This window comes from Podarcis cretensis (genome assembly GCF_951804945.1).
Source record: "Podarcis cretensis genome assembly, chromosome: 2".
Taxonomy (NCBI): domain Eukaryota; kingdom Metazoa; phylum Chordata; class Lepidosauria; order Squamata; family Lacertidae; genus Podarcis; species Podarcis cretensis.
The window spans coordinates 67,789,086-67,811,386 of record NC_137171.1 but is presented as its reverse complement, the minus strand read 5'-3'; the positions used below and the strand labels follow the sequence as shown (position 1 = coordinate 67,811,386).

At 41.6% G+C, this 22,301-nt stretch overlaps 1 protein-coding gene and 1 long non-coding RNA gene across 10 annotated transcripts in view; one reads left to right on the top strand and one right to left on the bottom strand.

Annotated features, from left to right (window-relative positions):
- The window catches only part of EBF1 (EBF transcription factor 1), a 386,228-nt gene extending 372,383 nt beyond the window's left edge, over positions 1–13,845 (top strand). For 4 of the 8 annotated variants that reach the window (XM_079968251.1, XM_079968250.1, XM_079968249.1 and 1 more), the window contains exons 15-17: positions 885–1,079; positions 1,387–1,455; positions 10,555–13,845. In XM_079968251.1, the coding sequence (XP_079824377.1) occupies positions 885–1,079; positions 1,387–1,454 (263 nt within the window). In that variant the 3' untranslated portion in view covers position 1,455; positions 10,555–13,845. The remainder of the gene's footprint in view (positions 1–884; positions 1,080–1,386; positions 1,456–10,554) is intronic. The other 4 variants (XM_079968255.1, XM_079968254.1, XM_079968253.1 and 1 more) reach the window with 1 other exon arrangement.
- On the bottom strand, positions 11,046–21,972 carry LOC307211612. Of its 2 annotated transcripts, XR_013836533.1 has the most exons (4): positions 21,610–21,972; positions 20,637–20,745; positions 14,052–14,246; positions 11,046–13,069 (listed from the first exon to the last, which is right to left on the bottom strand). It is a non-coding gene; the product is annotated as an uncharacterized lncRNA (long non-coding RNA). The 2 variants fall into 2 exon arrangements; XR_013836534.1 differs by lacking the exon at positions 20,637–20,745.
- Positions 21,973–22,301: the final 329 nt, after the last annotated feature.

Here is a 22,301-nt window from a genome sequence, read left to right as displayed (position 1 = left end):
GGAAGCACAATTAACTTCTACCAATGCTGTCTGAGGTCCTATGTACACTATACATTTAAAACAGTATCATACCAAAGTAAACAGTCATGACTTCCCCCAAAGAATCCTGGGAACAATTGTTATGGGTGCTGAGATCCCTCACAGAGCTAAAATTATCAGAGTGCTTTAACACTCAATCCCTCTTTTCAGGTAACTCTGGGAACCATAGCTCTGTGAGGGGAATCAGGTCTTCCTAGCAACTCTCAGCAGCCTTAGCGAACTACAGTTCCCAGGATTCTATGGGGGAAGCCATGGCTGTTTTCAGTGGTATGATAGTGCTGTAAATGTACTGTGCAGATGGGGCATGAAGTAGAGTGCAAACATTCAGTTTTGACAAGTTGACTCTCTTTAGGAAAACGACACGGAGGCAATAGTTGTTACCATTTTTAATGAGCTATCTCAAGATACGTGGAGGTTGTGAGATAGCCCAGAGTGATGATGGGGACCTGTCTGATGTTATTTTCACAGAATGGTAAAGCTGCTTTCTCTTGCTTTCCTGCATTGCAGGGGGTGGACTAGATGACTCTTCAGTTCTATGATTTCATGCCACCTCATAAGTAATACCAGAAGCCCTGGATCCCATGAGAGTGCTGGAATGGGAATGAGCCATGTCATGCTCTTCTTCCCATGTGACCTGGGATTCTGGCTTCAACTTTCCAGTAAGGGAATAGCTGTTGGCAAGAACGCCATGCTAAGGGTCAATCAGATGTCCTGAGAACAAAACCACCAAGAGCCCTGGGCATCTGCTAAATAAGTCTTGGTGGCACTCTCAAAACTCAAGCCTTTTTGCATTTCTATTTAAAATCTTGATACCAGTATTTCCTCTGTGTTTTGTTTTGCTCTAGTCGTGCCATCCAGCCCAACAATGGCCTCCTCCACTAGTCTCCCTTCTAACTGTAGCAGCTCCTCCGGGATCTTCTCCTTCTCACCAGCCAACATGGTCTCAGCAGTGAAACAGAAGAGTGCTTTTGCTCCTGTTGTTAGACCGCAGACTTCCCCTCCCCCCACCTGTACCAGCACCAATGGGAATAGCCTGCAAGGTAGGCCAACCTGGGCATCATACTGTTTTACATCACCTTTGTTTCTTGCATCTCATCCAAAGGGTGACAGGCCTTGGCAGTCTACAATGTGGCCTATGCATTCTATGTGTCACTGATAAGTGCCCTCATTCCCTTGCTTGGCAAAACAGCCTGCTTTCATTGCCCTGTTGAACTGAGATGCTGTGTCTTTTTTTATTAAAAAAAAGCATGGTCTGAGTGTTTGCTTAAAATGAGTGATATTGCAGCTTACTAATACCAGCCTTTCTCTTTCTTTCCTTTCTTATTCCTTGTTGTTGTCTTTTATCAGACCAGTCTTTTGTGGACTCTAGCAAGTACTCCACTGCAGGGTCTCTCCAGGGTCTGGCCTTCTCCTGAAGTACGTCAGTCAATCTTCCCTTCCTTTTTTTAATTTTGTTTTTCCTTTGTCATGTCCACATGTGGAATATCTCTACTAATAGCAGCAAAGTTTGTGGGGGTTCATCACAGAAAGCAAACCACAGCAACATTTGCTTTGCATGTGATAGCAAATTATATATGGCACGTTCTACATTCATGTAAGGTTTCCCAGCTTCTTACCTTGTATGGCATTAGCTCATTGTGATTAATGTTCTGGATGTCAGCTAATTTGTATTGCAAACCCCCGTGTCTCCTCAGAAACCTCTTCAGCTGTTGGAAACCTACACTTTTATGTCATCCCATTGACTTAAACTGATGCTTTCCCTAATACTTCACCCCTTTTCTATATCATTCACATATAGAGCAATCAGATGGCTATGGATTTCCAAACTATCTATGTACCTTAGGTTCAGGTCAAGTTTAGTGGGTGCCTGGAAGCCCATGCCATGATTCCTGAAGGTGGAGAGCCCTGTTTTGCACTGTGATTTCCCTCCAGTGTTCCAGTCCCACTTGAAGAGTGCTTGAGTCTCTTGTTGGCTTTCATAGCGTACCAAAAGGGACAAGGCACTTTCCAAAAGGGAGCAGACATGTATCATTACTTATCACAGCCAAGTTTGGATCAGGAATATTGGATAATACATACCAAGCCACTAAAGCAGCCAACTGACTGGCAGAGTAGGCCTGCTGCTTTCTGTGTTACAGTTGTATTGGCATTGCCTATCCTACATTTCAACATGGAGCAGCTGGGGAAATGAGAAACAGCCAACTGAGGTGGATTTCAGAAATAAGCAAACTCCGGCCCTCCAGATATTTGGGACTACAATTCCCATCACCCCTAGCTAACAGGACCAGTGGTCAGGGATGATGGGAACTGTAGTCCCAAATATCTGGAGGGCCGGAGTTTGCCTATGCCTGTTTTAGATAGTCACCTGAGATTTTCATTTTGAAGCCCTCCTACAAATGAGGGGGCTTTGTGGCCACGTACCTGCCCCTTATAGTATATTATTAAATTTCTTTTTTCATTTTTTCCTCTCTTTTTATAGTTAATTTGCACATTGCGGATATCAATGTAGATAGGAAGGAAGCTTGTGTGTGCAGGAAAATTCAGATAATTACTTCTAAGACAGCAAGGAACAATTCACTTAAAAGTGATAAGAGCGCTTATGGTCAGCTACAGTTTTGCCAAATATATGTTCTATGTCAGAGCACTCAAAGTTTGCTCTGAGTCCACCCTCAACTTGGCTTCAGAAGCCTGCTTAGCTTCTGAATGGGCTTGTTCACCCATTATCAGCCCTGAACTTAAGTCCCCAGTTGTCATTGTATTTCCTTCTGTTCACAGACAAATACGGTGATGCCCACATTTGCATACAAATGCTGTGTTTTGTCCGTATGTCCTATAACATTACTTGTCATAGATGCATTGGGCTGCACATCCAGCCAATGAGAGAGGGAATTAACACCTGGATGTGTGGTATACACCATAAAAGCAGAATCCGCCCTGTTCACTGGTTGCTGGTGTCAGTTGTACGTCTGCCCTACTGTGCTTAACCCTCCCTCATAATTACTGCACCACACTCTGAAACACTGAGAGAAATATACATTTTCATGCTCACTTAGATAAGAAGAGTTCTCATAATCACCAGCTGCCTCAAACTGCGCCAGAGGTAGAAGAGGTTACTGGTGCATGCTGTAGTTCACCCAGACCTGTTCCCCCTGCCTACTTTCTTTCTTCTATCTATCTGTCTGTCTGTCTTCACAGAATGTGGTGACAAATAGTAGGTTTTTTTTGCCCCATCGCCTTAAGCCACTTTCCATGAGCTTAATTCAGAAATCGCCTAGCCTAAACAGACACATATCAGAGACTCTTTTTGGGTCATGTCATGAATCTCTGAGAGTGAGCAGCCAGCTTTTGCAACTATAGATGAAAACATTTTCAATGTTAAATGTACCAGCAGAATGAAAAGTGCTGATTCATAAACAAAAGGCACTTAATATGCCTAAAGACAAGTGCTTCACCCTGTGTACTAGAAGCTGAACAACCCAGGTCATAAATCTGAAAGCTAAGACAAGTCAGAGTGGGGTTGTTGGTTTTTTAACCATATAGTATACAATCTATAAAGAACTGAGCTTATGCAAGCCTTACTTGAAATAAATGAAGTTTTCAAGGGAGCTATGTAGGAAAAATTGCGCCCAAAGAAAATGAAAACTCACAGACCTCTTTAACATTCTCTCCACTATTTTGGATTTGCAGTTTAAACTGGGAAGCATTCTCAGTTGTAAGCTCCCCACCCCCATGGTTACAGAAGCTGTGACCTCCTTCTAGAAATAGTATGAGTCAAACATAGTTGTCATAAAGCGTCAGTTTGGCATATTGCTAATCATGGACGATATATTAGACACAAGCCTTATATCTGATCAACAAGTGAGCTCTGGTCTATGAACAGATATGCCTTTCCTAGTAACCTCAGTTAGGACACCCACCTACCAATCTGAATAACAGACATAGTCCTTTAAATCTCCTAACAGGAGGCAAGACAAGTGAGGCTCCTTCTGCCGCCTTACTCACCAGCTAGGTGATACACCTGGGAGGGAGAGCGTGACAGGGCAAATAATGAGCTACAGTAACACTGTCTCCTGATTTAGTGGAATATTTAAAGGGTCACGCCCAATGTTTGGCTAGTAGTCCTCTCCATTTTTGCAGCTATGCTCACTACAGTGACATTGATTTGTATATTAATATTGTGGAATTAAAATCTGCAGACCTAAAACCTTCCAGTTTTACTTCTGCTTGTGGTGCGAGCAGAGAAATAGAACAGCAGGAGCTTGGAGCTTGCAGTTTTCAAACTGTTGCTTTTGATTTCGCCATGCCCAGGATTTTAGATTTCCTGTTTTAAGACACTGGCTGCGTAGGTAATACATGAACAGAGTGATTTTCACCTCCCAAAATAAAGCTCATATTTGCTGTTGGAGATAGAAGTGATCACTTCCTTGGCAAGGCTTTGTACATTTAAAGCAATTGTTTATGCAATGCACAGCAGTGATACAAATCTGTATTAATTTATACCACTATGTTTTTGCATGGGCTCTCTAATACATAATTGCAATAATAGTAGTCATGCATTGTGCAACAATGATTCAGATCTGCTTTGCTAAAATTGTACATGCACTTTTGCAGATAACCATGCCAAGTGTGAAAAGCCATATCCATGAGAATAAAACCATGGGTGTCACATACCAGATAGGTGGGGTATAAATATAATAAAACCATCATCATCATCATCATCCTCATAATCTACTAGAACAGGCTTCCTCAACCTCGGCCCTCCAGATGTTTTGAGACAACAATTCCCATCATCCCTGACCACTGGTCCTGCTAGCTAGGGATCATGGGGAGTAGGCCAAAAACATCTGGAGGGCCAAGGTTGAAGAAGCCTGTACTAGAAATTGCTGATTAATCACTACCTATGTCACATTCCAGATTGAAATGCTCAGATAGCATATTGACATCAGCTTCTATCACTAATATTGTTTGTCTTTTTAGAGCAAAGTGGAACTTGAGTGGTTAGATTTTCTCTACAGCGTCATGCTATTTTACATCACACTCAAGGCATGCCAAATCTGCTCAGAAATGCACAGTCAGTTACTGTATGTGTGTTATTGTTTGTGTAAGGGGTAAAAGCTGGGCCACACACATACACACAGACACTTTCATGGGATCATTCAAAAGTGGGGACTTTAAGGAAATGGGGAAAATCTTACCTTTGTAATAATACAAGGTGCACGAGGCTCCCCACTTTCTTTTCTGTTCTTTATTTCAACAATAAAAACAAAAGGCCTTGCTGATGCTACCTCAGGATCCTGCATCATTCCCATTGGCATTCTGTCCAAGGAAAACAGGTGGGCTGCTGACAACCGCAGCAGCGAGGCTTTTGTTGTTGCTTAAGGAAAAAATGAGATGAAACTCCTCAGTTACCTTGTACTTAAAGAAGAAAATTCTGAAAATTGCCCTGCATCCCAAAGGCCACTTTTCAGGGAGTAACCTTCCCCTCTCAAAACTGGGGGAACTTTGGGCTGAAAGCAAGTGTCCGGCTTCTCTCCCTTTGAGACAGTGATACTTCAGTGAGCCATCATGCATACCTTGTTTATATAGCTCAGCGATCATCCAAACCAGGCTTCCTCAACCTCGGCCCTCCAGATGTTTTGAGACTACAATTCCCATCATCCCTGACCACTGGCCCTGCTAGCTAGGGATCATGGGAGTTGTAGGCCAAAAACATCTGGAGGGCCAAGGTTGAGGAAGCCTGATCCAAACCCTTCACTAGAACAACAGTCATATTTCACTGGTAGTGGTGTTTTTAACCACACAGTTTTTGGGTGGAATATAGAATGAAATCTTTTTTTCTTTTTTTCTTTTATAGATCATCATCATAGGTTATCCTTATATAAATTAGAACATGATGGAGACATATAACAGCCATTCATTTTGTTTTTCTAAAAATACATTTTGCTTTTGTCAGGTTTTGGGTGGGGGAATCCTGCGATATTTCCCTTTTCAGAATCAATTTCACATTGAACCAGAAAAAAAGCCTAGGTGGTCCTGTAACCAAGACACTTAAAGTACAAAAGTAGCATGATAAGGCCTTGGCAGAATGGAAATAAGAAACCTTTTAAGCAGAAAGAAATTCCGAACGTCATTCTGCCTTTTGACTTGTAATTTAAGAAGTATTAGGCTTCTTCAGCAATAGTAATGGTAGCTGTTCTTTGAAAACCTTACACTTATGCTGTGTTATATTCCATTTCTCTTCCATTGGCACAGTTTCTTGCATTTAGCTATAGTGAAATGTTAAGCTTTCCTAAAAGGAGAAATCGTATTTGCTTAGAAAACCATTGCAGAGTTAACAAATGCCTAATACAGAAAATCTGCAAAAACATTTTATTCACTTCCAGGTGCTCCTTTATTGTTAACAGCCTAATAATGATGTTCTAGAAAGGACAATCAAAATTACCTATACGGGGTAAGGTGTAGGAAGTGCAAAAGTGACACAGGTTAGCCACAGAGAGTTTCTCCCACACAGCATGATACCATACGTCTGGCAATTTCTTATTGAAGTTTCCAAAATCCACAAGAATCTTAGTAGCCACCACTCTGATTGGACACAGAATGCCTTAACCACCTCTTAGGAAAGAATTCCTAATATAATCTGGGCTATAACATTAGTCTGGTATATGTGGTGCCATAGAGTAGTAGGCAGTTGTGGTGCTATCGCCCCTTTAAGACTGGTTTATGGGAATTGGTTAGAACTTCAGAAGAAGAAATGAGCTTACATACAGCTGTCTCCCGTAAAAGGCTTCAAAGCCGGTGTCACAAGGTAATTGGGTGGAAGAGGTGAACACCTAAAAAACCTGGATTGGTGGGAGCTCTCGGCAGCCAGCCAAGCCGAGGTCAGCATCTATTTGGGCTTTTGATAGCATCTTGTTCTGTTGCTCAGCCTACTGAGATTTAAGTGTAAGCGTTTATGTTAATTAGTTGGATAAGTTAGTGTTTGTTGTTCTCTTACCTTCTGAGCTACTTTAATCTGTGTGATTATTTGGAGTTTTTATCTCTTGTAAAGTTTTGTTTTTGTAAAGTCTGTGTATGATTTTTATGAAATTTGGTCTGGTCTGAGTTCCTGGACCCTTTAACTTTGACCATGCTTTTTGGAGCAAGGGTCATCCAGTACAGCAGTACATGATAATTCCCCCAGTATGAATTAAAACAAAACTGTATTTATTCTGCAAATATTATACATAGCAGTTCAGTGTGGAAGGGGGGGGAGCTTATAAAATGGGCAAAAAGCGTAATGCATAAATGCACAGCCATTGTTATGGCTGTAACCCTGTGAAAGTTTTTAGTGTGGCTCTAAGCTTAATTCCCAATTTTATTGCTGATTTTTAAGATATCATTCCACTGCTCACCCTTACTCCTGCTCTTCCCACCACCGGCATGTGGTTCCCAAAAAGCTGCTAAGAAGGGCATATGGCAGTCAGAATGTAAAATGGGTTCCCACTCTTGTCTTGGAAGGTTTCCCTGGTCACAACCCATGGCTGCACTGCAGCCCAGTTGGTGGAAGCACCAGGAGGAGACAGCCTCAAAAGATGACCTCAGTGAAGAGGCAAACTGGTATGGAAAAAGGCAGCTTTTCAAGTACTGTGGTCTAATGCCATGGAGACGTTCAGCAGTTAGTAAATGTTCGTTCAAAAAAATTAATTTGCCCTCACAAGATGTAGTAGAATTCATTCCCTGAAGACCTAGTGATGGCCACCAATTGGCTAGACAAATTCATGGTGGATAAGGCTAGCAATGACTATGTTCTGCCTTCACTGTCGAATGAATATGCTTCTGAATACCAGCTGCTGGAATTGTAAGTGCATAGAGTGTTGTTACACTCAGGTCTTGCTTGTTGTCTTCCCATAAGGCATCTGGGTGGCTACTGTGAAAATAGGATGCTGAACTAGATGGGCCTTTGGCCTGGCTCAGCAGGTGGTTCTTATGTTCTAATGTTTCCTCTAGTTTGGAAATATCAAGATCGTTCCAAAACTGTTGACATAGTAATAGCTTTCCAGTGTCTGGATAAGCCATCTTTCCTGCTACTTCCAGATTTTCAATAAATATTTTAACATTCAGAATTTAAAACGTTAAACAGTGCAAAGTTTAACCTGTGACCATATTCTTATATGTGTTCCTCCTTCCAAAATCTCTGATCGCAGTTTCATCAGAGATTAAAGAAATATGTTGCTTGTAAAGGCTTTATTCACACTATGCTGGTCTTTTGAAGAATCAGGAGAGAGACTCCAGATTTATTTTTAAAGGAAATGGCTGTTGTGCTACCACAACAGGTCATATCCTTATGATGCCTAGTTCCAAATGCATAATTTATTTTCATCCTTTCGTCTTTTGTTTTACTTCATTTAGTCATTGCTGTTTGCTTAAACTGCCTCCCTCTTGCTGATTAGTCTTGTAATTCATGCACATATGGCGATGTTTGTGGAGTAAACATTCCTTCCCACTCCCTGGTCTGCAAGTCTTTCACATTGCTTGGTTCTTATCAAATTAATGCAACTGCAATTAAAGCACAGTGAATTTGAATCAGTTATGGGTCTGAGTTCTTCCCCAAGAAATCTGCCCAGATGTTTGAGATGGTATGCAGCTGGCATTTTAAAGAGGTGACCTTGCGACCACAGTCACCACGAACCATATGTAACTCCCAGCTTAAGGATGTCTTTCCTTACACTAGGGTCATTTTGGGCATTACATAGAAAGGCTGAGACCAGATTGTCATTGCAGATCTTTCTAGGTCTAAATGTCCAAACATCCTGATGCATGAATGGATTAATTTGAAGTGAGTCAATTTTGTCCCATTGGTGTCAATGTGATTTTAAATTGGCTTAAAAGGAAAGACTCTAGCTTAATTTGTCTGAAGACTGGACTGAGTTATTTGAGTCACCATGTGATGCAAAACACTCTACTGAAGATGTCTTTGTCGGGGGGGGGGGGATGAATTCAACTTTAGTGGGAAATTATTTATCAGTCACAAATGATATCTTTTCAAGGGCTGAACTGGAATGGGATATATAGCTTTCAGCTGTGGTGTTACTGCTTCCTTGTGGTGGGAGCTCCTTCATAGCAGTGGTAATTTATGCAAGCCCTAATTACCCGGGCAAGCCTCCTAGCATGGCAATTTTCAATGCCAACATCACACATACATCGTGGCAGCTGGCAAGCTAACTGCACAACCTGAGAGACTCATATATTCAACATTTGCATACATTATTGCTTCCAAGTGGGCCAGATTTGCGGCAGCATAATGCCACCGCAGCCAGGTGTAAACCATTTATACAGCTAAAAAAAGGCAAGGGCTTCTGGGCTGTTCACTAGCTGGCTTGTTTGAGATCAGGGGGTTTGTGTATTGCCAAGAAAAATAGAAACCCAAGGGCTTGAAGTCACGTAGAATACAGAACATTATAAATGTATGCATGATGTTGGCAAAATGGATACAAGTTTTCTTGCTGCTCCATGACACTAGACGTTGGGCTCACCCAATGACACTGGCTAGCAGTAGATGCACAACAGGCAGAAGAAAATACTTCTTCATGCAATGTGTCATCAAGCTTATGGAGTTCACCACCACAAATAGTTGTGATGGCCATTGTCTTGGATGACCTGAAAACATGATTAGAGACTTTCATGAAGGTTAAGGCTGCCAATGGATATTGACCATGATAGCTAAATAGAATATCCAAGTCCAGAGGGAGTATATCTCAGAATATTAGTACTGTAGTGGAGGCAACAATATTTGGGAAGGGCAATTGCCTTCGTGCTCTGCTTTCAGGTTTCTTGGAAGTATTTGGCAGGCCACCATCAGAAACAGGATGCTAGACTAGAGAGACTTTTGGTCTGAACTTGTTATGTTCTTATATAGATGGCTACAATAGTTTGAGACTATGTTGGGTTGGGGGTTAAGGATTGCCCAAAGTTACAGTTTGACAGTTGAGAGCTTTCTGTGTGATCAAAGTATGTTGCAGTTACATTTTAGTCTTTGCAAGTTCCTTTACAATGACACCCCATCCCCCTACCTTTAAAACAAATAAAAGAGGAACCATATTTGTAAGCAGCCGTCTGATTTTTTTTTAATTATAAAATGTTGATTTTAATTGCCATTGAACAGACTTTTTACTGAAATGTGCTTGATTATTGTAAAACTTTCTACTGATTTCTCAAAGCTTAAGGAACTTTGGGTTGAAGTTTGGACTGACCTTCATTAAGTATGTGTCTTAATTAAAGATGTAAGTCTCCTGTAAGCATTACATGGGAATTACATCCCATTAAATATGCTTGGGAGATGTATTATCCCAAGGCCTTTAAAAAAAATTCTGGGCATATGCTTATGAAATAAGGCCTAAATCCAGCACAGAATTAGGCATGCTTAAATAAAAATCTAAATTGCAACACAGATGAATGAACTGCTAGAAAATATTTGGAATGTTCTCTTTTACAGAATGATTTATCTCTCTCTTTTTTTTCTTCTCCTCCATTTAACAGCTATATCTGGCATGATAGTTCCCCCCATGTGAAAGGATTGCCTTGAAGAATTTTACTAATGAAGAACTTGGATTCTGCTTCAGAACAAAGTCTGACACAAGTCCCAGAGCGGAACTTTTAACTCAGGCCTTTCTCTCTCCCTCTCTTTCTTCCTTATTAAGGAAAAAAAGGAAGAATCTCACAATAATTGCAATGTTTTTAACAAAATAAAATGGTGGGGGGGAAACCCATCCTTGCAAAATAATACTGAAATTTACCTGGAGCCTGAAAGTGGAAGGTATTACTTTGTGCTGTCTATCCTAGGTTCTTGGGGGAGAGATTTATTTTGTGTCATGAAGAAAAATCCACTTGTGTCTTCTTGGTTTTCGATTAACTCAGTCACTATTTGTCTTTTACAAATCATAATGGGAGAAGGGGTGCCATCACTAGGGACTCTTTTTTAAAAGGTGTAATGAAGGGAAATAAAGTGGCAACACTTTTTTAAAAAAAACAAAACAAGTTTGTGTGGAACAGAAGTAGAAGTGCCAGAATAGGGGTGGTGGTTGTTTTTCTTTCCTTAGAAGAGTAATGGCAGTGCCAGTTAAGGGTTGGCTTATTTGTGTTACTCCTCCAGCGACAGTTCACTCATCTGATGTTCTGCATTCTTGGGAGGTGTGTGTGTAGTTCTGTGGGGTATGTATACACACACGTGCATATGCACACATAAATGCACACACACTTACCACATTAGGATTCCATTTTAGAGGCAGTGAGAAATTTTTTTTCGGGGGGAGGGGGGCATCTTTCTTAGAATATTGTACTTAGGTGACTGTGTAAATAATGCAAGACAGAAAAATTAGCAAAAGTGTAGCTAAGGACATGCATATCCCACCTTTTACCTTGGAAAACCCAGTGCCTCTGGATATAATGCTAAAAACTGCAGAATTAGATTAGCATGGCTCTCTCTCTTTCTCTCTCTGTCTTTAGCTTATATCAAACTTTTCCAAATGAGTGGCCTCCTTAAGTACAGTTTAACCCTGTCTACACATACAAATCTCTTTGGGATCTGGTGTGGCAGGACAAAGGCACAAACGTGAGCCACTTCATTGCATTTCTGCATATTCTCAACGGAAATATATTTCCTAGCTTACTTACATGGGGTTTTTGGTTTTGTTTGTTGGGGCCAGGGGCAGAAGACAACTTCATCCTGCCGTCCCAGAGATGGCCCAGAAGCACACATGCACACAAAACGACATGTCCGTATCAAGCTGCAATTGCTTTTATATCAGTCAACCCTTTTGGTTTGCGACATACTCTCTTAAGCAACAGGTAGTGGCATTTTTTTTATACATAGAAAATTAAAATATGAAAAAAGGGCAGAGGAGACAGAGTGTTATGTGAAGGTTTGCAAAGTAAACCCTCACATGAATTTAGCTCTCATTATGTAGGGAGCATACTTAGTTGACGGTGCAGAAAACCTCTAAGGATGCATTTACCTGATTGTTTCCCCCCTTTGCCATTGCGTTTTGTATGTAGTTATAAATACTGTAGATCTTTTGGGGTGATTTTTTTTTTTGGCCAAAGTTATTGTTCTATTTATACAATTTAATGTCTTAAGACAGTTTTTTCAATCACATACACAGTCACACACGAGAATTACTGCATATTTTGCAAAATGAGCTCACTACCTTTAAGATTGCACATGCTTGCAAAATGAATTAAAGAAAAAAAGCTTTTTTAAAAAGAAGAATTTTGTAAAATATCCATATAAATAATGTATTTATCTTTGGAATTTGTACATTGCTTTTTCCCTGCAGCATCCCAGTTTATTTTATTGTGTATGTTTGCTATGTGAAAAGTGCTAATTTGTTTGGTCATTCACAGGTGTATTAGCTGTTTAAATGTGATTTTAATACAATTCATTTATAGGGTTTTTTAGTAATTGTTTTAAACCATGCTTCCATTTTGGTTTAATTTTCACTCAAAAGCCATTGTCTATTTTTGTATTATTTGTAAGTTAAGAAGGTTTTTTTCCCCAATATATGGCAAAAGGTAGCATATTATTCTTGTAGCATTTAGTTATGTAGGTTTAAAAAAGTATCCTTTGCTTTTGAGGCTTATAAAAAAAAATCTAATGCTGTTTTACTCTATTAATATGCATGGAATCTCTCCCCTTTGGAGTGACGCATTTTTTGTGCATTAAATATGGGGAGAAACTTCATAGAAATCAATGAAAATACTTTCTTTCTTGTCTGCTTGTATATTTCTCTGTCTTTCACATGAATATAAACCAGCAGATTGGATGCCTTAACAATGCAAATCATATTCATTTCACTTGTACATTGTACTGCGCACCAGAACTGTCAATCATCACTAACATTCTAAGGAGAAAAAAAAGGAATTTGAAAAGCACAAAAGAACTGTTTTGTTACCTTAAGACAATGTGACTTTTTTCTAGCCAAGCAACAATGCTGCAACTGTGCATGCTTCCTGTTTGAATTTTGCAATTGATTTCACTCAGATATCACTGTGTGATCTTTTGGGAAGGGGAGTGGGGTTGGGGGGAGGAGAGAAAGAAAGAAAGAAAAAATCCATAAGGTTTTTGCCCCTAGAACAATAAGAACACACTCACATATAAAGAAACTGGAAAATATAAGGAATATCAATGTATTGCTTCTCTATCGTTCAAACATTTATTCTAATTCACATAGTAAGCAACGGCACTGCAATGTAATCAAATTTAAAGCCATATTTTGTCCAGTGATGCCCTCCACTGAACCCATTCAGACAGAGTTGCACCAGTTTAGACACTCATACAAAGTCATATACATGTATAACCCCTTTCCTTCAACGTCCAAAGATCCTTTGAACAATAGGTAGAATTTGTTTCTCCAAGTATTTATAGCGCGCTGATAAAAGGAAATTTATATTTAAAAATCTCCCTGCCCCAAATAGATCCTATGACTTTTACATGATTCTTAAAGATGCCGCTCTTAACAGAATATGGCTTTAAGTGGAAATGACCATGTTTCAGTCTTTACAAAGTGAAGCCTCTGATTGGCTGAGTTGTGTGGAGGATGCCCATTTCCTCTCCAGTGTACCAGGCTGCATCTAAAATAAAGTCATCTCTGAATCTACTAATCGTTCACCTTCTTAACTAAACCTTTTGGAATAGACACACACACTGTACAGTTCTATTGTTAGAGAAAACTAACTACTGTAGAGATTGTTATAATTTTTTTGCAGAAATTCAAGCTGTAAAAACTTTTCAACTTTCACAATATTTAATTAAAGTTACTTCCTGTCTGTGAGTGCAGCTCCTGGCTGTGTATTTATTCATTTGGCTCTGCGAAGTCGACAGACAACGAAAAGTGCTGAATGTCAGACAGTGGCAATGGAATGGACACCCCTTCTGCATTCTGTTGTAAAATATGAAGCAGCAAAAATAGGGGAAAGAATGCATCGTGGGCTGCTTATGATAAATCCGCTGTAGGGGAAAAAATACATTCTGTACTTACAGCTCTGAAGAGAACCACCATGATCTTGGGGCTCTGTTATGCATCTCAGGAGCTATGGGGCATAAATGGTCCACTTGTGGCTAGCCCAATGTCTTCAGTGTTGGGAAATGCTTCATGTACATGGAGGGAGCATAGTTCAGTGGTTTGTCACATACTTTGTAAACAGGCAGTCACAGGTTCAGTCCCGGGATCTCACTGAAAGAACGTAAGAACAGCGTTGCTGGATGGATCAGACCAAAGTCTAGTATCTTGTATCCAGCAGTGGCTAACAGCAGTGGCTAACCAGATGTCCATTGGAAGCACACAGACATGGGTATAGCCAGGGCTTTATTTCAGCTGTAACTCACTGGACCTCAATTCTGGCACCTCTCAGGTGGGCATCATTGACATTATAAGATAACAAGGGAGACATTCATGGTGAGTTCCAGCACTTCTTTTTCTAGAAAAATAGCAGTGAGTACAACAGTCTTGTTCTGCTGTTGTTTCCCTTAAGCGGCATTCAGGAACACATTACCGCTGATCTTGAGGGGGTTGTATACATCCATCTACACCATTGATAGGGCAATGAAAAGGCCTTATCATCCATCAATTTGTCTAACCCCATTTTAAGGTTGCCTGTGAGAATATAAAAGGGTTTCCTAGAGTGGCAATGGAAAAGACCCAGAGGCCAAAGAGAGCTGTAGTCAAGAGTAGGCCGCAGTGCATGGTCAAGTAGTCTGACTCGGTATAAAGCTACTTCACATACAATAAATGGCTAACCTAAGGTTGTCCAGATATTTGCCAGACTCCCATCTCCCATCAGTCCCTGCCAGTACAGTGGTTGGGGGATGATGGTAGTTGTAGTCCCAACAACATCTGGAGGGCCACAGGGTTACCGTTCTTCAAAATAGAAGAGTATTGAGCAACCCAAAATGCTTCAGAAGGCCATGAATCACAGTACAGAGATATGTGATCATCTAATGAGGCGGTAATTTCATGACATTATTATTTATCAAACAATATAGTACTACGCCGTGATTCACCCAACGTGGAAAAGTTCTCTATATTTAAATTGGAGATAAGTAAGTATATGTGTCTAACACCCACATTAAAAACAATGAGATACTCAGCATGGTCCCAACTCATGCTTAATCAAAAGTAAACTCCACTGTATTCAATGGACCTTGCTTCCAGGCAAGTGTGCAAGGACTGCATACACAGCTTTAGCTGTACTGTACCCACAGTGCCCTGGAATGCTAGTTTTCAAATTACTGCTCCCTCTGCTACTAAAATCTGATGGTCCCATCACTATCATTTTGGAAGCTACACCAAAGTAAGGTAATGGATTTAGAGGACTTATCAGGTATGAAGAATATTAGTATGTAAATACAAACACACAGAGAGCAGTGTTCGAAACTCCCATTGTTCTAGGTACATTTGCGACAGGGAATTTCATTAGCACAAGCAGTTTCTGAGCTGTGGGCGCAGTACTGCACCTAAGATTTCAGATTAAAACTGCAGAGTGGAAGGAAAGGAGGACCTTTTCTACCTCTCCACTTCCAGCTATTCTCTGAAGACTAGAGAAGAGACCCTCTTAAGAATATTAGGGGAGTGGGCAGGGGAAGGACTAGACTATATGAAAAATGAACATAATATTTTATCTGCAGTTCATCTGTATTGTTATTTAAAAAGCGCACCTAGACATTCCATTGTTGTGCCCATGAAATATACTCGGGAGTCAAGAGTGGATTTCATGCTCTTTATTCAGCTCATAGTGATGAGGAGGAATGCAAGTTCCCCCAGAATGTCTGCTTTATATACATTATTTACACAATGGGCCCCACGTGATTGGCTAATTCCAGGATTCACCTGTAGGCCAATCTGGTTGCGGATTCACTTCCACCTGGAGCTGGATTGAGTGGCTCCTGTGAACCAATCAAACTGCTGCATTCTGAATCCTATTGTTCTAGGACCAGTCAGACTGCTGCCTTTTGGATCCTATTCAACTTAGTACATAACAGCCCATAACCTAGGTTTAAGGTGCCATTTAGCTCCTAGCTTTCATATCTCAGTTTCTAACACTGACACACAGAGAGCGACACAAACAGACGTACTATTGGCTTGCCAAGAACCTATGCTAAGTGGCTCCCAGGACCTTCAGAATGTGAAGGGCAGTTGAACAATTTAGTATTGCCAATATTGAGGTGGTGAATATGAGTGATCCATCAAAAGCATCACCAGCAAGAGTTTTTGAACCACTTGTATTCCAAATGTTTGTTTTACATTTGGGACTGTAGCTGTTATAAGTTTAGTTCCAAAAGGTGATTATGTGAAGCAGCCCACAGTCTAAATCTGTCACTGATGAATGTGGAACAGGTGATGAGCATCCATTTCATAGAAGAGATAGAACAAGTTTTAATTTATTCAAAATCTGAATGGCTTGGTTAATATTAGCTTGAGCATGTTCACTCCAGCACCTGGGATAGTAAATTCATGAGAGAGGCTAGAGCTGGTCTACAATTCTGCCTAAATACACAAAACATGTAATAAAATCTGAAGCACGAACAGCCATTCACCATATGGGGAGGGCTGTAGATTAGTAGATGAGCACTACTGCCTACTTTGCATGCAGAAAGTCCCAGGTTAATTACTTCTATTGCCCTTCATAGTCATGTTTAATATAGAATACAAAATCTTTCTGATTTCTTCCTGTCATGTATTATTACCCCCATATGCCTCTTGCTTATACGGCCACAAGTTCAAGGTGTTCTGATTACATCACTAGTGTGACTACTGGCAAACTTCTGGAAGAGAATTTCAAATTCTTGTCAGCAGGTTACAACTTAATGACTGTCAGTGACCTCTCCCATACCAGCATGTCAGAGACTATATTTATCAAACGATGTCATATCTGTGATTTTAGTTGTGTGTGTGTACACACGTGTGTGCACACACAAACACACAGTGCTATTTTTCTAGAACTCACCATAAATGCCTCCCTTGTTCTATTATAATGGCAATGTCACCCACCTGAGAGGGGCCAGAACTGAGTTCTGGTGAGTTCCGGCTGTAAAAAAAGCCCTACAAACACACACACACACAAAATACAAACAAAGAAAGAGAGAGAGAGAATGTCCAACTTTAGACTTATCTCAGAGTCTACAGCAGGAGTAGGGAACCTGTGCCCCTCCCCATTGTTGTCGGACTCCAACTCCCATCAGCCTCACTCAGCATGGTCAATTGTCAGGGATGGTGGACCTACTGAGTGCAAGGGGTGTGCAAGAGTTAATAGTTAACTGAGCCATTGTGGTGCAGTGGTAAAAGTGGCAGACCAAAACAAAGACCCAGGTTCAAAGCTCTACCCAGCCATGAGGCTTACTGGGTGACCTTGGGCTCACCACATACTCTCAAGCTTGACCTATCTCACTGGGTTGCTTTCAGGATAAAATGGGGGACACACCAAACAATAACAAAATTAATATTTCTACCCCACCCAGTGTTAAACAACAAAACAGAACAATACTATTTCAAAAAAATGTAAACAATAAAAAACATTGAAAACATTAAACTGATACTGCCTTGAACTTCCTGGAAGAAAGGTGGACTTTAGATGGAATAAATACACCATGAGGACAAACTATTTGTCACCACGCCATCTCCCATTCCATCTATCCCAGACTACACAGCTGGCTTGTCAGAGTGCTTCTCATTTTCCCACCACTGGCCTTGGTTCACTGTGTGGTGATAACACCAGAGGGCCTTCTCTGGTGTGGCCCTCCCAAGTGAGGGATACCTTCCTCCTGGAGGTGCAGACAGTGGAGATTCTGATGAGATCCCACCATCAATTAAAAACAGCCTCATTCTCTCAGGCCAGTTGCATAGCATGGGGGGCAGGGATCCATGGCTCCGGGCGCAAAATTCTGAGGGGGCACAACCAGAAACCCCTATGCAGTCCACCAGCTTCTATAGGGATCCCCACCCCATCCTAGCGAAGGTGGCAGAGCAGCTCAGGCCCACGGTGAGTGAGTGTGGACAGAGGAAGGGAGGCAAGGGGCAACCCCAGCGTGGCCTGGCCTGGTGCTGCTCTCTGTGGGCACTGGTGGGATTCACCCGCCAAAGTCCATGTCAGCTGGCCATTCCCTGCCCCCCCCCCATGCAGGCAGGCAGGTGGCACAGCACTGCCCCGCTTGGCTCAGGGGCCCGTGCTCCAGCTTGCCTGCCCTGGGTGCTGGCAACCCATGCTATGCCACTGTCTCAGGCATTTGGAGTGAGTTAGAAGTCTTAGGTAGTCTTAGGCCTAAATCACTTTGATATGACAAAGGGCAGCCTATACGTTTTAGAAATAACATAAAATAAATATTAAGGTCTCCAAAATGGCTAAGATTAGCGCTGCTTTCAGCTTGCCATGTTATGGAAAGCCCTCCTGCCATAGCAACACCCTCAGGATTTGCAGTGACCTGCATGAAATATTTTACCATAGTTCATTTGTTACAGATACAGATAATTGGAAAGATGAAGAGTGAGGAAAACTGACATGCTTTTTTTAAAAAAAAAAATCAAAGGCGTCTAAGGTAAAATTCATGTTAGCTTTCCAGTGTGGTTATTGACACCAAGCTGCTCCCTTAGAGTGGCTCCAACGCTGCACTGGAGACATACAGAGAGAGGGGAGAGGGGGGAGGGAGCAATGGTGGGGATAGGCTGGACCTCTTGAGTTCCCCCCTCCCGCAGCCTGCACCTTATCAGAGCAAAGGTAACCCATGAATCAGGCAACAGCTTAATGGTACCACTTGAAGCCTCTCAAATGGCAGTGGGAACTTCCTGTAGGAATGAAATCCTGCTAGCATATTTATCCTGAATAGACTGCTTTGTAATGTTAGAGTATGATGCCATTCCAGATCAAAGAAAGAAAGAAAGTAGAAGCAGAGCTCCATAAGGTAATAGCCTATTCACAACAATGGCTCCTCACTTTCCCCTGGATGGCAGTGCTCATGCTAGTTAAGGAAAGAATAATAGTTCATACCCCTTGCTCAGCAACATTTTTAGCTAAATCTGCTCCTAGACCCCCAGACAGCACAATGGCCTGGAAATCTGCTAGTTTATCCACAACAATGTAATGTCTTCTGTTGAAGTCTTTAAAAACGTTATCTTAAAAACATTTTAGGCACTGATTTCTTTTACAACAAAAACGGCTTCACTTAAAACAAATCAAGGAACAAATAAGAGTAGCAGGCAGCGCACACACCCTTTGCACTTACAGCAGCTGTGCAGAACCTATTGCCTGCGGCCCTAATGTACAATGTTGGGTGTGACACAAGCAAAGACGTGGATGGGCTGGAAGTAGGGGTTGCAGTCACCACCCATCAGCAGATTGGTGGCACCTGCAAAACCCCATGCATGACACTATGAAAGCACAACAACCTGTGGCTTGCAAGGTGCTGGTCCTTCGCCAGCATGGTTTGCTTTCAGTGTGATGTCAGGTGAGTGGTCCCACCCACATGTCCAACTTGGCTGACCCCTTGAGTATGATCAGTTCCACTGGGCAGCTCCAGCTCCCCACCCTTGACTTACAGGAAAGCCCATTGTAGGGTGTCATAAGTTTTTGTGGAAGCACAGGCATGCAAGCAGGCAGACCATTGAAAAGATGGTGAACGATGAAAGACAGGACATTCACAAACATCTCTTGGCAACCTGAGAGGTAAACCAGGTCACACAAAGCATTTTTTCAGAATAATCTCAAATATTCCACAACAAGCCTCCACTTCAGGTCTTTGGAATTAAGGAGACTGAGCTTTAGAAAGCGGTTCAGAAAGCTGTTGCCTGTAGAATAAGCACAGCCACAGATTTACACGTTAAGATCTCTGATGCTAGAATCTACAGACAACTAGAGTCATCCAGCAATAATATTTCTAGGAATGTGCTCAGGCTCCCATGTGTCAATGTGTAGCATTTTGCTCCTCTTTCGATCCCAGTCATGCCCTCTGAGTGTTAAACAATACAGAGCAACCTTCTAACAGCTCTTAATATATATTTTATTTCAACTATCACTCTTATTTGGCAGGTGAGTTATTCTGCACAGCAGGTGTTCCTTAATGGTGTTAAAGAATAAACAGAACTTAGTGATGGTCTTACATACCCATTAGCTAATGGATTACTAAGCAAAAGGGACTCATGTTTAACCTCCCTGCACTTAGCCCACTGTTGAGAAAAATGTGAGAAAAGTATAAACCAACACTCCAACTGCAGTTCTCAGGACCCATGGGAGGTGAGCTCAAACTTTAAATGCAGTTCTTTTGATAGACAGGTGAATGAATGTGGCTATCATTATGTAATCACACAGCCTGGGAACTATTTATCATATTTATTATCCATGCAACATGTAGCTGTGATTTTTTCAAAAGCCCTTGACCTGCCTGAGAGAGGCAATGCTATTAGCATTGCTTTAAGGACCATGCAGAAAGGATTAAGCAGAGCAAAACTATAGAGTTGATCACGATGGCTCCCATTTCTACATTCCACCTGAACCCAGTAGATGATGATGCAAGAACTGACAGAAGCACGGGACAAGGTTCCCTTTCTCTCCTCTGTCCAGCAGCACAACTTACACACCTTAACTGGCACAGTCCCATTGGGCTTCTGGGTTTTCATAGCCTCTCATCATCCAGTTTTCAGTTAGCCATGTAGCATATTGATATTCACCAGCATTACCACCTTTTGTCTATTTATGCAGCAGGATCCTTTTTCCTTCCATGCCTACTACTGATCAACTCTTCACGCTAATGTGACTGCTAGATTTGATGATTTATTGCAAGGATTAGACAATTTCATGGGTCTATCAACAGCTATGAGCTATGGAATAAGACATGTGGAGCAAGAGTTCGGGGTAAGAGAACAGATAACTCAAGAGCAGTCTAGAACCACCTGGCTATTGGAAACAATCTAGAATGCTGGAGTAGGTGGACCTTTATTATGTTCACACTTTGTTGAGTTTATGCTCAGCAAATCACTCCACTGTACCTAGAGCTACCTTGCCATTTGACCTGCCTCTGAGGGAGGATGAATTGGCAATCGGCCCTCTGCAGCCACACAGCCTCACTGGACTCCAATGGCAGGAAGCAACAGAGCTGAGTATTGGTGACCCCTCACCCCAAACTTCCTGATGACATCTCCCAGCAGTTTCATCTGTTAAAAGAGTATGAGGGACAAGATGGAACCTTGTGGAACCCTACAGCACAACTACCATGGGTCTGAGCAGAAGCCCCCCCCCCCCACACACACACAATGATAGTCTCTTAAACTAAAACTGCAGAGTGAAACTGCAGAGTGAATATGCCTCCAATTCCCAACCCACAGAACTGGTACAGGAAAATATTGTGGTTGATGGTATCAACACCCACTGAGAGATCAAGGAGAAGAAACAGCAAAGTGTGGAAACATAGGCTGTTAGACTTTTAAAATATGCCCTTTCAAGTGAGGTCCAAAATGCCCCCTTAAAAAGCTTTTTTGCTTTTTAAAAGAGTTTCTCTCTTCCCCCAGCATAGGAAAATGACCATGTTTGGCAAATTAAAAATGGTTTACTTACAAACTCTCTAAAGGTGAAATTGGTGTGCTTCAGAAAGTCGCACAGGCAGCAAAATTTGGCTAGTTACAGACTCAAGAATGGGTGATGAGAGCCAGGTGGTGGAGCAACCAGCTCAAACCTCTTCACATGCTGAGCTTCTCTGATAGGCTGGGGGATGGAACAATAAACTTGATTCCCTAGTTCCTCCCAGGTGAGGGGATGTGATGTAACTAAGCCTAGCTTAGTTACAGCTTCCTGCATTAACCCCTTCATGCATTGATTAGACTTAAGCAGGGAGTTGCCATATTTCAAAACATAATATTCCTGACACCGACAAAATTGTTGAGCTGTTTGGGGAACAAGCCCAAATTGTTTAAGCTTTTGGAGCTGTTTCTGCTACGTTTTCCAATGCGTTGCCATATCTCCAGGTTTTCCCTGACATTTTGACAATTTGGCAAAATTCCCCCAACGCCATTTTTACACCTGAGAACCAGGACATGTCAGGAATGTCGGTAAGCATTCTTAGGTGAAGTTTGGACTTCAATATTTTTTATATATTTTTAAAAATACCTGAACTAATTTCCCTGGATCCCATATCCTAGACACCAGACTGATGAGCACCAAAGGGTGCTCATCAATGGTTCCTCTTCATCCTGGAGAAGAGTGACTAGTGGGGTGCCACAGGGTTCTGTCTTGGGCCCGGTCTTATTCAA